The following is a 15,325-nucleotide window of genomic DNA, read 5'->3' as shown; positions in this document are numbered from 1 at the left end:
ACTCTCTGTCCACTTCCTGCTTCCTGTGTGTATCAGTCTTCTCTGTCCACTTCCTGCTTCCTGTGTGTTTATCAGTCTTCGCTGTCTCTTCCTGCTTCCTGTGTATGTATCAGACTTCTCTGTCCACTTCCTGCTTCCTGTGTGTATCAGTCTTCTCTGTCCTCTTCCTGCTTCCTGTGTGTATCAGTCTTCTCTGTCCACTTCCTGCTTCCTGTGTGTTTATCAGTCTTCGCTGTCTCTTCCTGCTTCCTGTGTATGTATCAGTCTTCTCTGTCCACTTCCTGCTTCCTGTGTGTATCAGTCTTCTCTGTCCTCTTCCTGCTTCCTGTGTGTTTATCAGTCTTCTCTGTCCACTTCCTGCTTCCTGTGTGTATCAGTCTTCTCTGTCCACTTCCTGCTTCCTGTGTGTATCAGTCTTCTCTGTCCTCTTCCTGCTTCCTGTGTATGTATCAGACTTCTCTGTCCACTTCCTGCTTCCTGTGTGTATCAGTCTTCTCTGTCCTCTTCCTGCTTCCTGTAGGCTTCGTTGAGCAGCTGTATCTCCTCGCGGTAGCCTCCCGTCTCCTGTTTCTGCCTGCGACTGTTCTGCCGGTGGGCCTCCACCGTGTCAGGGATGTTGATGTTGATGTTGTCCACCTCGGGGTTGCCACTGTTGGGGATGAGCAGTGAGTAGGAGGCTGTCTCCCCCAGGTCACAGGAGACAAAGCGGTTCTCCTTCCGAGAATAGCGCAGCGACGGGGAGCGGGCGTGGGTGGACGACTGGCTGATGTTAGAGATGATGGACACGCTGTCCGTGGCCTCCTCGTTGTCACAGATCTCCAACACCTCCAGGTGGATCTTCACATTGGTGTCCCGCATTGCCACCTCCACCTCGGTCCCTACTCCCCCGGCCGGGCCCCCGGTGGTGGGGTCGTCTGCACTGGGCTCGTGGCCTACAGACTTTGAGCGGTAGACCTCCACCTTCTTGGTGGCGTGGGGGGAGATGGTGAGGCCGTCGCTGCTGACCTCGTAGGTGGAGAGGGAGAGGGTCTTCCCTGTGGGGGCATGCAGGGAGACGGTGCCCTGGAAGGCACACAGAGGGAGGGCCAGACCTCCCCCAGATCTCTGTAAGGACACAAGACAAACACAGACTAAAGTCAAAATCTAGTAGAGCAACAACTATACATTTTATCTAGGGCATATACAGAAATATCTCAACGTACATTTCCAATTATATACAGATCAAAGAGACTAAATAAATACAGATAATTTGTGATGCTGAAAAAAAAGAAATTCAATTGACATGCACTCACTGTTATGAGCTGGAAATGGTAGTAGTTCTTAAAAGGCCTTTATCTTTGTTGAGAAACCTCTCAATGACATGAGCTCCAGTTACACAATATGTCTATGATATGTAACAGGGCAGCTTGATGAATGTGTGGGCCCACCAAGCTGTGAGTCCCTTCCCCTGAGTTCCCATTGAGATCGAGGGCCTTGGAAGTGTGTGTGTGTGTATATATATGCAGGTGGGATTAGAGCACAGGGTATAATACCTTTTCTCTAATTTCAAGCTCCCCTGCATCACTCAGCTAGGTGCTAGCATAGCTCGTGGTAATAGAATGGGTGATCTGCATCACTCAGCTAGGTGGTAGCATAGCTCGTGGTAATAGAATGGGTGATCTGCATCACTCAGCTAGGTGCTAGCATAGCTCGTGGTAATAGAATGGGTGATCTGCATCACTCAGCTAGGTGCTAGCATAGCTCGTGGTAATAGAATGGGTGATCTGCATCACTCAGCTAGGTGCTGCAGGTGCTAGCATAGCTCGTGGTAATAGAATGGGTGATCTGCATCACTCAGCTAGGTGCTAGCATAGCTCGTGGTAATAGAATGGGTGATCTGCATCACTCAGCTAGGTGCTAGCATAGCTCGTGGTAATAGAATGGGTGATCTGCATCACTCAGCTAGGTGCTAGCATAGCTCGTGGTAATAGAATGGGTGATCTGCATCACTCAGCTAGGTGCTAGCATAGCTCGTGGTAATAGAATGGGTGATCTGCATCACTCAGCTAGGTGCTAGCATAGCTCGTGGTAATAGAATGGGTGATCTGCATCACTCAGCTAGGTGCTAGCATAGCTCGTGGTGAGCTTCCACCATTAAGTGTAAATGGATGTTCTCAATCCATTATTACTTTCATTAACGAAGGGCCCCTCTTTTAAATTACAAGACTATTTTCAATAATTTAATATTTTGCATTTTGTCATGTCGTTTTAATGTTGATGTACTTGTATGTAAACACAGATTTCATTCGAAGAGAAAGAAAAGAGAAACTGACCCAAAATTAAGGAAAGCGTTGAAAATGTAGAGACTCAGTGAGCATAGCCTTGCTATTGAGAAAGGCCGACTTGGCACTCAAGAGAAGACAGGCTATGTGCACACTGCCCACAAAATGAGGTGGAAACTGAGCGGTACTTCCTAACCTCCTGCCAAATGTATGACCATATTAGAGACACATATTTCCCTCAGATTACACAGATCCACAAAGATTTCGAAAACAAACCCAATTTTGATAAACTCCCATAGCTAGTAAGTGAAATACCACAGTGTGCCATCACAGCAGCAAGATTTGTGACCTGTTGCCACAAGAAAGGGGCAACCAGTGAAGAACAAACAACATTGTAAATACAACCCATATTTATGTTTATTTATTTTCCCTTTTGTACTTTAACTATTTGCACATCATTACAACACTGTATATAGACATAACATGACATTTGTAATGTCTCTATTTCAGGAACTGTTGTGAGTGTAATGTTTACTGTTTAGTGTTTATTGTTTATTGCACTTTTGTTTATTATCTATTTCATTTGCTCTGGCAATGTAAAAATATGTTCTCCATGCCAATAAAGCCCTTTAATTGAGAGTGTGAGAGTGTGAGAAAGAGAGTGAGAGAGGCATAGCACGAGAGAGAGTGAGAGGGAGAGAGAGAAAGATGTATGTGTAATGTTTACTGTTCATTTTTATTGTTTATTTCACTTTATATATTCACTTTATATATTATCTACCTCACTCACTTGAATTGAATTGAATTTAATTGAAAGAGAGAGTGAGAGAGTAACGGTTAAGGGAGTGGCAGGTTGTCTAACTGGTTGTATTGAGCTTGAGTGAATTAGTTAAGACATGGTGATCTGGTGATCTGACTTCCTCTGACTGAGGCATAAGGATCTTACCCACCCTGTCATTCTCTCTATCTTCAACACCCTCTCTTTCCTTTCTCTCTCTTATCTGTCTTGCCCTCTGTCTCCCATTGTCTCTCTTTCTCTCTATCCCACATTCGAGAAAACGAAAGCAGTCAATATGCCTGCCGTGCCTCACAGTCACGCTGGGAGGAAAACACACTGTGCCAGTCGAATCAAATAATACACCAAGCCCATCAGCGGAGCAACGGGGAGGGAGAGCAGGGAGACATAGGGGTAGGGAGGGAGGGAGGGGAGGGAGAGAGGGGGGGGAGAGAGGAGAGAGAGGGAGAGAGAGAGATATATATATATATATATGAAGACAACAGCCCCAAGAAGACATCATGTTTCCAACTTCTGGTCTAAACTGGTCTGTGGTGTTTCTAGAATGTCCTTAACATTGCCCAGAGATAGAGAGTGATAGTGAAAGCTAGTGTCACCCTGTCTTTATTAACACAGTGGGTAGAGTCACTGAAAGGCCAAACAATGTCTTCCTCCTTAAAGTCTGGAAAACTAGAGGCTTGTAGCAGTGGCGTAGTGGATGAAAACAGGACACAACAACAACAACAACAACCCTGACCTCTGTTTTCCTCTGTGAAGCACGAGACCTTCTGTTCCTAATGTGTTTCCAGAAAGGTTACATGGGTATACTCGCGGATGGTCATTCAGTACGCATTACAGTATGTCAGAACATCTTAACACACACACACACACACACACACACACAAAAGACTATAAACAGGATGTAAACTAAGTGCCAAAACACACTCCTTGGTGTTTACACCCAAGGCACTTCCTAATCCACAGCACAGCAGGCTACATCTAGCCAACAGAAAGGGATGCTATGTTAGCCAGCTGGCTACGGCTAGCCAACAGAAAGGGATGCTATGTTAGCCAGCAGGCTACGGCTAGCCAACAGAAAGGGATGCTATGTTAGCCAGCAGGCTATGGCTAGCCAACAGAAAGGGATGCTATGTTAGCCAGCAGGCTACGGCTAGCCAACAGAAAGGGATGCTATGTTAGCCAGCAGGCTACGGCTAGCCAACAGAAAGGGATGCTATGTTAGCCAGCAGGCTACGGCTAGCCAACAGAAAGGGATGCTATGTTAGCCAGCTGGCTACGGCTAGCCGACACAGGAACTCTTCCAAGTCGAGGTAGATTTTGGTTTTAATAATTATGAATTATCAGTTGGGGCCCAGGGGTGTAACTGCTAAACTGCTTGGACACTGTACTGCATGATTGTAGTGGGTTTACCAACGAATTAGCTCTAGTAGCGATGTTGACTAGCTATGACATTAGCTAATATGGTGACAACGATGTAGGCTGTGTGTAGCAGTTAGAGGTTATGATATGAAGGCTTGAAAAGGTTTTTTATCCTGGTCACAGGCAGCTGATGTAGTGTTCACTGAAGTCCACAAACAAAGGGAAAAGGTGAAGAAGAGCACGCAGACATGAGAAGGAATTCTACAAGGAGCAAAATGATCATGCTGTTTGTAGGTGGCTGCTATGAAAGTGAACTGTGTCTGCGTGTGATTCATTCCGCCGATTGTCTTGAAAAAACATTTCTTAAAAGGAAGCAAAGGGAATGAAACAGAGATAAACATACCTGAATTTGTCCAATAGAAACTCTCGTTTGCAACTGTTGGACTAATGATTACACCCTAGATCAGATAGATGCAGGCAAGACTGTGCAAGGCGGTATTGAATGGGTCACTGTCTGTCAGTTTGACTGATCAAATTTATCGCGACTTGTGCACCTACGTTGTAAACTTTTATAGGCTAGATTGTAGCAACTTCATGATGGGTTTAGGGAAAATTAGAGTATCATGCAGTAGCCTAAACCTATCGATGTTACATTGAACTGGGTGAATGGAATATGAATGACAGTCATCCAATATCCTGTAATAGAAATAAGGCCATGTTCACGAAACAAAAATCTTCCTCTCTCATCTTAAACGTCTCCGAACGTCACTGAATTTAGGTAATATGTTCTTGTAGGTAGGGGTAAAAGTGATCAGGCAATCAGGATAGATAATCAAGAGAGTAGCAGCAGCAGCAGCAGCATATGTGAAGAGAATGAAAGAGTGTGGAAGATCCACAGATGATGCAATCTCTGTTGCACTCCACACTGCCCTTTCCCACCTGGACAAAAGGAACACTTATGTGAGAATGCAATTCATTGACTACAGCTCAGCGTTCAACACCATAGTACCCTCAAATCACTAAGCTAAGGATCCTGGGACTCAACACCTCCCTCTGCAACTTGATCCTGGATTTCCTGATGGGCCGCCCCCAGGTGGTGAGGGTAGGTAGCAACACATCTGCCATCCTGAACACTGGAGCTTCCCAGGGGTGCGTGCTCAGTCCACTCCTGTACTCCCTGTTCACCCACGACTGTATGGCCAGGCACGACTCCAACACCATCATTAAGTTTGCAAACGACACAACAGTGGTAGGCCTGATCACCGACAATGACGAGACAGCCAATAGGGAGGAGGTCAGAGACCTGGCCAGGTGGTGCCAGAATAACAACCTATCCCTCAATGTAACCAAGACTAAGGAGATGATTGTAGACTACAGGAAAAGGAGGACTGAGCACGCCCCCATTATCATCGACGGGGCTGTAGTGGAGCAGGTTCAGAGCTTCAAGTTCCTTGGTGTCCATATCAACAACAAACTAGAATGGTCAAAACACACCAAGACAGTCGTGAAGAGGGCACGACAAAGCCTATTCAACCCTCAGGAAACGAAAAAGATTTGGCATGGGTCCTGAGATCCTCAAAATGTTCTACAGCTGCAATATTGAGAGCATCTCGACTGGTTGCATCACTGCCTGGTACGGCAATTGCTCGGCCTCCGACCGCAAGGTACTACAGAGAGTAGTGCGTACAGCCCAGTACATCACTGGGGCTAAGCTGCCTGCCATCCAGGACCTCTACACCAGGCAGTGTCAGAGGAAGGCCCTAAAAATTGTCAAAGACCCCAGCCACCCCAGTCATAGACTGTTCTCTCTATTACCACATGGCAAGCAGTACCGAAGTGCCAAGTCTAGGACAAAAAGGCTTCTCAACAGTTTTTACCCCCAAGCCATAAGACTCCTAAACAGGTAATCAAATGGCTACCGGGACTTTTGGCATTGTGTGCCCCTCCCAACCCCTCTTTTACACTGCTGCTACTCTCTGTGTATCTTTATATGCATAGTCACTTTAACTACACATCCATGTACATACTACCTCAATTGGCCTGACCAACTAGTGGTCCCGCACATTGGCTAACCGGGCTATCTGCATTGTGTCCCACAACCCGCCAACCACTCTTTTACACTACTGCTACTCTCTGTTCATCATTTATGCATAGACACTTTAACCATATCTACATGTACATACTATCTCGATCAGCCTGACTAACCAGTGTCTGTATAGAGCCTCGCTACTGTTATTTTTCACTGTCTTTTTACTGTTGTTTTATTTCTTTACTTACCTATTGTAATACCTTTTTTGCACTGTTGGTTAGAGCCTGTAAGTAAGCATTTCACTTTCAAGCACCTTATGGTTCGATGCCAAGAAGTTGATGCCAGTCAAGATGCTCTCAATGGTGCAGCTGTAGAACTTTTTGAGGATCTGAGGGCCTGTCCCAAACATTTTCAGCCTCCTGAGTGGGAAGAGGAGTTGGCATGCACTATTCACGACTGTGTTGGTGTGTTTGGACCACAATAGTTCCTTAGTGATGGAGACACAGAGGAACTCAAATATATCAATCCATTTCACTACAGCCCCTTTTGGAGTCGTGCGGTCATGGGTGAACAGGGAGTACAGGAAGGGACTAAGCATGCCCCCCTGACAGTCCCCCATGTTGAGGGTCAGTGTGGCGCATGTGTTGTTGCCTACCTTCACCACCTGGAGGCTGCCAGTCAGGAAGTCCTTGATCTAGTTGCAGAGGGAGGTGTTCAGTCCCAGGGTCCTGAGCTTAGTGATGAGCTTGGAGGGCACTATGGTGTTGAAAACTGAGCTGTATTCAATTAACAGCATTCTCACGTAGGTGTTCCTTTTATCCAAGTGGGAAAGGGCAGTGTGGAGTACACTAGAGATTGCGTCATCTGTTGGGATTGTGGATCTGTTGGGGTGGTATGCGAATTGGAGTGGGTCCAGGATGTCTGGGATGATGGTGTTGATGTGAGCCATGGCCAGCCTTTAGAAGACATTTTGTCTCGTCTAGCAGGCTCGTGTCACTATGCAGCTCGCGGCTGGGTTCCCCTTTGTACTTCTTGATAGTTTACAAGCCCTGCCACATCCGATGAGTGTCAAAGCCGGGCATAGTAGGATTCAATCTTAGTCCTGTATTGATACTTTGCCTGTTTGATGGTTCGTCAGAGGGTGTGTGCATGTGTGTGGAAAACCTGGTCCCAACCTCCTGAGAGTTCCCTACTACCCGAAAGCGGAATCGCTCAGAACAGCTGACACCTGTGGCTGGATGGCTGCAATCTGGAGCAGTGTAAAGTGTAGAATAGAGTATGTTGTAAAGTAGAAAGTGAAGGGTACAGTATGTTATAAAATAGAAAGTAGAAAGTGTAGGGTACAGTATGTTGTAAAGTAGAAAGTAGAAATTGTAGGGTACAGTATGTTGTAAAGTAGAAAGTGTAGGGTACAGTATGTTGTAAAGTAGAAAGTAGAAATTGTAGGGTACAGTATGTTGTAAAGTAGAAAGTAGAAAGTGTAGGGTAAACTATGTTGTAAAGTAGAAAGTAGAAAGTCTAGGGTACAGTATGTTGTAATGTAGAAAGTCTAGGGTACAGTATGTTGTAATGTAGAAAGTCTAGGGTACATTGGCTACTGTTGGGCCCGATAGAAGTTGGACTGTGATCTTTGTTCCCTCGTCACTGAAGCTGCATATATGTATTGCCGAGGATAACAGGTCACCTGACCTTGCTGTCCATGACAACGTTACTTTACTGCAGCTGAACCTCAGTAGGGTTGTACATGGGGAGAATCTCAATGAATTTATTTGATTCCTCATATCTACTTTCCTCACCTCCTTCTCAAAACCCATTGGATGAGAAGATCAGAGGTCCTGGTCCCTAGTCATGTAACCTCTTCTCTGACTTCTCCTGGCTGTCAACTCAATATCAATCAGTCTGACTTCTGGCTGTCATCTCAATATCATTCACTCTGACTTCTCCTGGCTGTCATCTCAATATCATTCACTCTGACTTCTCCTGGCTGTCATCTCAATATCATTCACTCTGACTTCTCCTGGCTGTCATCTCAATATCATTCAGTCTGACTTCTCCTGGCTGTCAGCGCAACATCATTCAGTCTGACTTCTCCTGGCTGTCAACTCAATATCATTCAGTCTGACTTCTGGCTGTCAGCTCAATATCATTCAGTCTGACTTCTCCTGGCTGTCATCTCATTATCATTCAGTCTGACTTCTGGCTGTCAGCTCAATATCATTCAGTCAGGAACCCATTACCAGAACAATACTCAGAGTACAATACACTTTGAGATAGGGGACTGAGTGTGAATGTGTGTATTTGAGATAGGGGACTGAGTGTGAATGTGTGTATTTGAGATAGGGGACTGAGTGTGAATGTGTGTATTTGAGATAGGGGACTGAGTGTGAATGTGTGTATTTGAGATAGGGGACTGAGTGTGAATGTGTGTATTTGAGATAGGGGACTGAGTGTGAATGTGTGTATTTGAGATAGGGGACTGAGTGTGAATGTGTGTATTTGAGATAGGGGACTGAGTGTGAATGTGTGTATTTGACTGTATCATGTGTATGTGTGTATCATTTAACTGTAGGTCTATCTCCTGTTATCATTTAACTGTAGGTCTATCTCCTGTCATTATTTAACTGTAGGTCTATCTCCTGTTATCATTTAACTGTAGGTCTATCTCCTGTCATTTAACTGTAGGTCTATCTCCTGTTATCATTTAACTGTAGGTCTATCTCCTGTCATTTAACTGTAGGTCTATCTCCTGTTATCATTTAACTGTAGGTCTATCTCCTGTTATTTAACTGTAGGTCTATCTCCTGTTGTCATTTAGCTGTAGGTCTATCTCCTGTTGTCATTTAACTGTAGGTCTATCTCCTGTTATCATTTAACTGTAGGTCTATCTCCTGTTATCATTTAACTGTAGGTCTATCTCCTGTTATCATTTAACTGTAGGTCTATCTCCTGTCATTATTTAACTGTAGGTCTATCTCCTGTTATCATTTAACTGTAGGTCTATCTCCTGTCATTTAACTGTAGGTCTATCTCCTGTTATCATTTAACTGTAGGTCTATCTCCTGTTATTTAACTGTAGGTCTATCTCCTGTTATCATTTAGCTGTAGGTCTATCTCCTGTTATCATTTAACTGTAGGTCTATCTCCTGTTATCATTTAACTGTAGGTCTATCTCCTGTTGTCATTTAACTGTAGGTCTATCTCCTGTTATCATTTAGCTGTAGGTCTATCTCCTGTCATCATTTAACTGTAGGTCTATCTCCTGTTATCATTTAACTGTAGGTCTATCTCCTGTTGTCATTTAACTGTAGGTCTATCTCCTGTTATCATTTAACTGTAGGTCTATCTCCTGTTATCATTTAACTGTAGGTCTATCTCCTGTCATTTAACTGTAGGTCTATCTCCTGTTATCATTTAACTGTAGGTCTATCTCCTGTCATTTAACTGTAGGTCTATCTCCTGTTATCATTTAACTGTAGGTCTATCTCCTGTTATCTTTTAACTGTAGGTCTATCTCCTGTCATTTAACTGTAGGTCTATCTCCTGTTATCATTTAACTGTAGGTCTATCTCCTGTTGTCATTTAACTGTAGGTCTATCTCCTGTCATTTAACTGTAGGTCTATCTCCTGTTATCATTTAACTGTAGGTCTATCTCCTGTTGTCATTTAGCTGTAGGTCTATCTCTTGTTGTCATTTAGCTGTAGGTCTATCTCCTGTTGTCATTTAGCTGTAGGTCTATCTCCTGTTATCATTTAGCTGTAGGTCTATCTCCTGTTGTCATTTAACTGTAGGTCTATCTCCTGTTGTCATTTAGCTGTAGGTCTATCTCCTGTTGTCATTTAACTGTAGGTCTATCTCCTGTTATCATTTAACTGTAGGTCTATCTCCTGTTATCATTTATCTGTAGGTCTATCTCCTGTTGTCATTTAGCTGTAGGTCTATCTCCTGTTGTCATTTAACTGTAGGTCTATCTCCTGTTATCATTTAACTGTAGGTCTATCTCCTGTCATTTAACTGTAGGTCTATCTCCTGTTATCATTTAACTGTAGGTCTATCTCCTGTTATCATTTAACTGTAGGTCTATCTCCTGTTATCTTTTAACTGTAGGTCTATCTCCTGTCATTTAACTGTAGGTCTATCTCCTGTTATCATTTAACTGTAGGTCTATCTCCTGTTGTCATTTAACTGTAGGTCTATCTCCTGTCATTTAACTGTAGGTCTATCTCCTGTTATCATTTAACTGTAGGTCTATCTCCTGTTATCATTTAACTGTAGGTCTATCTCCTGTTATCATTTAACTGTAGGTCTATCTCCTGTTGTCATTTAACTGTAGGTCTATCTCCTGTTGTCATTTAACTGTAGGTCTATCTCCTGTTATCATTTAACTGTAGGTCTATCTCCTGTTGTCATTTTACTGTAGGTCTATCTCCTGTTATCATTTAACTGTAGGTCTATCTCCTGTTATCATTTAACTGTAGGTCTATCTCCTGTTATCATTTAGCTGTAGGTCTATCTCCTGTTATCATTTAACTGTAGGTCTATCTCCTGTTGTCATTTAACTGCAGGTCTATCTCCTGTTATTTAACTGTAGGTCTATCTCCTGTTGTCATTTAGCTGTAGGTCTATCTCCTGTTGTCATTTAACTGTAGGTCTATCTCCTGTTATCATTTAACTGTAGGTCTATCTCCTGTTATCATTTAACTGTAGGTCTATCTCCTGTTATCATTTAACTGTAGGTCTATCTCCTGTTATCATTTAACTGTAGGTCTACTGTAGGTCTATCTCCTGTTATCATTTAACTGTAGGTCTATCTCCTGTTGTCATTTAACTGTAGGTCTATCTCCTGTTATCATTTAACTGTAGGTCTATCTCCTGTCATTTAACTGTAGGTCTATCTCCTGTTATCATTTAACTGTAGGTCTATCTCCTGTTATCATTTAACTGTAGGTCTATCTCCTGTCATTTAACTGTAGGTCTATCTCCTGTTATCATTTAACTGTAGGTCTATCTCCTGTTATCATTTAACTGTAGGTCTATCTCCTGTTATCATTTAACTGTAGGTCTATCTCCTGTTATCATTTAACTGTAGGTCTATCTCCTGTTATCATTTAACTGTAGGTCTATCTCCTGTTGTCATTTAACTGTAGGTCTATCTCCTGTTATCATTTAACTGTAGGTCTATCTCCTGTCATTTAACTGTAGGTCTATCTCCTGTTATCATTTAACTGTAGGTCTATCTCCTGTTATCTTTTAACTGTAGGTCTATCTCCTGTCATTTAACTGTAGGTCTATCTCCTGTTATCATTTAACTGTAGGTCTATCTCCTGTTGTCATTTAACTGTAGGTCTATCTCCTGTCATTTAACTGTAGGTCTATCTCCTGTTATCATTTAACTGTAGGTCTATCTCCTGTTGTCATTTAACTGTAGGTCTATCTCCTGTTATCATTTAACTGTAGGTCTATCTCCTGTTATCATTTAACTGTAGGTCTATCTCCTGTTATCATTTAACTGTAGGTCTATCTCCTGTTGTCATTTAGCTGTAGGTCTATCTCCTGTTGTCATTTAACTGTAGGTCTATCTCCTGTTATCATTTAACTGTAGGTCTATCTCCTGTTATCATTTAACTGTAGGTCTATCTCCTGTTATCATTTAACTGTAGGTCTATCTCCTGTTATCATTTAACTGTAGGTGTATCTCCTGTTATCATTTAACTGTAGGTCTATCTCCTGTTGTCATTTAACTGTAGGTCTATCTCCTGTTATCATTTAACTGTTGGTCTATCTCCTGTCATTTAACTGTTCTATCTCCTGTTATCATTTAACTGTAGGTCTATCTCCTGTTATCTTTTAACTGTAGGTCTATCTCCTGTCATTTAACTGTAGGTCTATCTCCTGTTATCATTTAACTGTAGGTCTATCTCCTGTTGTCATTTAACTGTAGGTCTATCTCCTGTCATTTAACTGTAGGTCTATCTCCTGTTATCATTTAACTGTAGGTCTATCTCCTGTTGTCATTTAGCTGTAGGTCTATCTCCTGTTATCATTTAGCTGTAGGTCTATCTCCTGTTGTCATTTAACTGTAGGTCTATCTCCTGTTGTCATTTAGCTGTAGGTCTATCTCCTGTTGTCATTTAACTGTAGGTCTATCTCCTGTTATCATTTAACTGTAGGTCTATCTCCTGTTATCATTTATCTGTAGGTCTATCTCCTGTTGTCATTTAGCTGTAGGTCTATCTCCTGTTGTCATTTAACTGTAGGTCTATCTCCTGTTATCATTTAACTGTAGGTCTATCTCCTGTTATCATTTAACTGTAGGTCTATCTCCTGTTATCATTTAACTGTAGGTCTATCTCCTGTTATCATTTAACTGTAGGTCTATCTCCTGTTATCTTTTAACTGTAGGTCTATCTCCTGTCATTTAACTGTAGGTCTATCTCCTGTCATTTAACTGTAGGTCTATCTCCTGTTGTCATTTAGCTGTAGGTCTATCTCCTGTTATCATTTAGCTGTAGGTCTATCTCCTGTTGTCATTTAGCTGTAGGTCTATCTCCTGTTATCATTTAACTGTAGGTCTATCTCCTGTTATCATTTAGCTGTAGGTCTATCTCCTGTTGTCATTTAACTGTAGGTCTATCTCCTGTCATTTAACTGTAGGTCTATCTCCTGTTATCATTTAACTGTAGGTCTATCTCCTGTCATTTAGCTGTAGGTCTATCTCCTGTTGTCATTTAACTGTAGGTCTATCTCCTGTTATCATTTAACTGTAGGTCTATCTCCTGTTATCATTTAACTGTAGGTCTATCTCCTGTTATCATTTAACTGTAGGTCTATCTCCTGTTATCATTTAACTGTAGGTCTATCTCCTGTTATCATTTAACTGTAGGTCTATCTCCTGTTGTCATTTAACTGTAGGTCTATCTCCTGTTATCATTTAACTGTAGGTCTATCTCCTGTCATTTAACTGTAGGTCTATCTCCTGTTATTTTTAGCTGTAGGTCTATCTCCTGTCATCATTTAACTGTAGGTCTATCTCCTGTTATCATTTAACTGTAGGTCTATCTCCTGTTATCATTTAGCTGTAGGTCTATCTCCTGTTATCATTTAGCTGTAGGTCTATCTCTTGTCATCATTTAACTGTAGGTCTATCTCCTGTTATCATTTAGCTGTAGGTCTATCTCCTGTTATCATTTAGCTGTAGGTCTATCTCCTGTTATCATTTAACTGTAGGTCTATCTCCTGTTATCATTTAACTGTAGGTCTATCTCCTGTCATTTAACTGTAGGTCTATCTCCTGTCATTTAACTGTAGGTCTATCTCCTGTCATTTAACTGTAGGTCTATCTCCTGTTGTCATTTAACTGTAGGTCTATCTCCTGTTATCATTTAACTGTAGGTCTATCTCCTGTTATCATTTAACTGTAGGTCTATCTCCTGTTATCATTTAACTGTAGGTCTATATCCTGTCATTTAACTGTAGGTCTATCTCCTGTCATTTAACTGTAGGTCTATCTCCTGTTATCATTTAACTGTAGGTCTATCTCCTGTTGTCATTTAGCTGTAGGTCTATCTCTTGTTGTCATTTAGCTGTAGGTCTATCTCCTGTTGTCATTTAGCTGTAGGTCTATCTCCTGTTGTCATTTAGCTGTAGGTCTATCTCCTGTTATCATTTAGCTGTAGGTCTATCTCCTGTCATTTAACTGTAGGTATATCTCCTGTTGTCATTTAACTGTAGGTCTATCTCCTGTTGTCATTTAACTGTAGGTCTATCTCCTGTTATCATTTAGCTGTAGGTCTATCTCCTGTTGTCATTTAGCTGTAGGTCTATCTCCTGTTATCATTTAACTGTAGGTCTATCTCCTGTCATTTAACTGTAGGTCTATCTCCTGTTATCATTTAACTGTAGGTCTATCTCCTGTTATCATTTAACTGTAGGTCTATCTCCTGTTATCATTTAACTGTAGGTGTATCTCCTGTTATCATTTAACTGTAGGTCTATCTCCTGTTGTCATTTAACTGTAGGTCTATCTCCTGTTATCATTTAACTGTAGGTCTATCTCCTGTCATTTAACTGTAGGTCTATCTCCTGTTATTTTTAGCTGTAGGTCTATCTCCTGTTATCATTTAACTGTAGGTCTATCTCCTGTTATCATTTAACTGTAGGTCTATCTCCTGTTGTCATTTAACTGTAGGTCTATCTCCTGTCATTTAACTGTAGGTCTATCTCCTGTTATCATTTAGCTGTAGGTCTATCTCCTGTTATCATTTAGCTGTGGGTCTATCTCCTGTTATCATTTAACTGTAGGTCTATCTCCTGTTATCATTTAGCTGTAGGTCTATCTCCTGTTATCATTTAACTGTAGGTCTATCTCCTGTTATCATTTAACTGTAGGTCTATCTCCTGTTATCATTTAACTGTAGGTCTATCTCCTGTTGTCATTTAGCTGTAGGTCTATCTCCTGTTGTCATTTAACTGTAGGTCTATCTCCTGTTATCATTTAACTGTAGGTCTATCTCCTGTTATCATTTAACTGTAGGTCTATCTCCTGTTATCATTTAACTGTAGGTCTATCTCCTGTTATCATTTAACTGTAGGTCTATCTCCTGTTATCTTTTAACTGTAGGTCTATCTCTTTATATCTCCTGTTATCATTTAACTGTAGGTCTATCTCCTGTTATCATTTAGCTGTAGGTCTATCTCCTGTTATCATTTAGCTGTAGGTCTATCTCCTGTTATCATTTAGCTGTAGGTCTATCTCCTGTTATCATTTAACTGTAGGTCTATATCCTGTCATTTAACTGTCGGTCTATCTCCTGTCATTTAACTGTAGGTCTATCTCCTGTTATCATTTAACTGTAGGTCTATCTCCTGTTGTCATTTAGCTG

General features: G+C 41.8%; 1 protein-coding gene across 1 annotated transcript in view; it reads right to left on the bottom strand.

The window, feature by feature from the left end:
- Nucleotides 1-486: 486 nt before the first annotated feature.
- LOC112267501 (probable G-protein coupled receptor 149) overlaps nt 487-15,325 on the bottom strand; it is a 61,437-nt gene continuing 46,598 nt past the window's right edge. The window contains exon 4 of the mRNA XM_024445737.2: nt 487-1,104. Coding sequence (XP_024301505.2) covers nt 487-1,104 — 618 coding nt within the window. The remainder of the gene's footprint in view (nt 1,105-15,325) is intronic.

Source organism: Oncorhynchus tshawytscha, linkage group LG14 (assembly GCF_018296145.1).
Source record: "Oncorhynchus tshawytscha isolate Ot180627B linkage group LG14, Otsh_v2.0, whole genome shotgun sequence".
NCBI lineage: Eukaryota > Metazoa > Chordata > Actinopteri > Salmoniformes > Salmonidae > Oncorhynchus > Oncorhynchus tshawytscha.
Note: the sequence above shows the minus strand (reverse complement) of the source record. Positions and strands in the feature narration are given on the sequence as shown.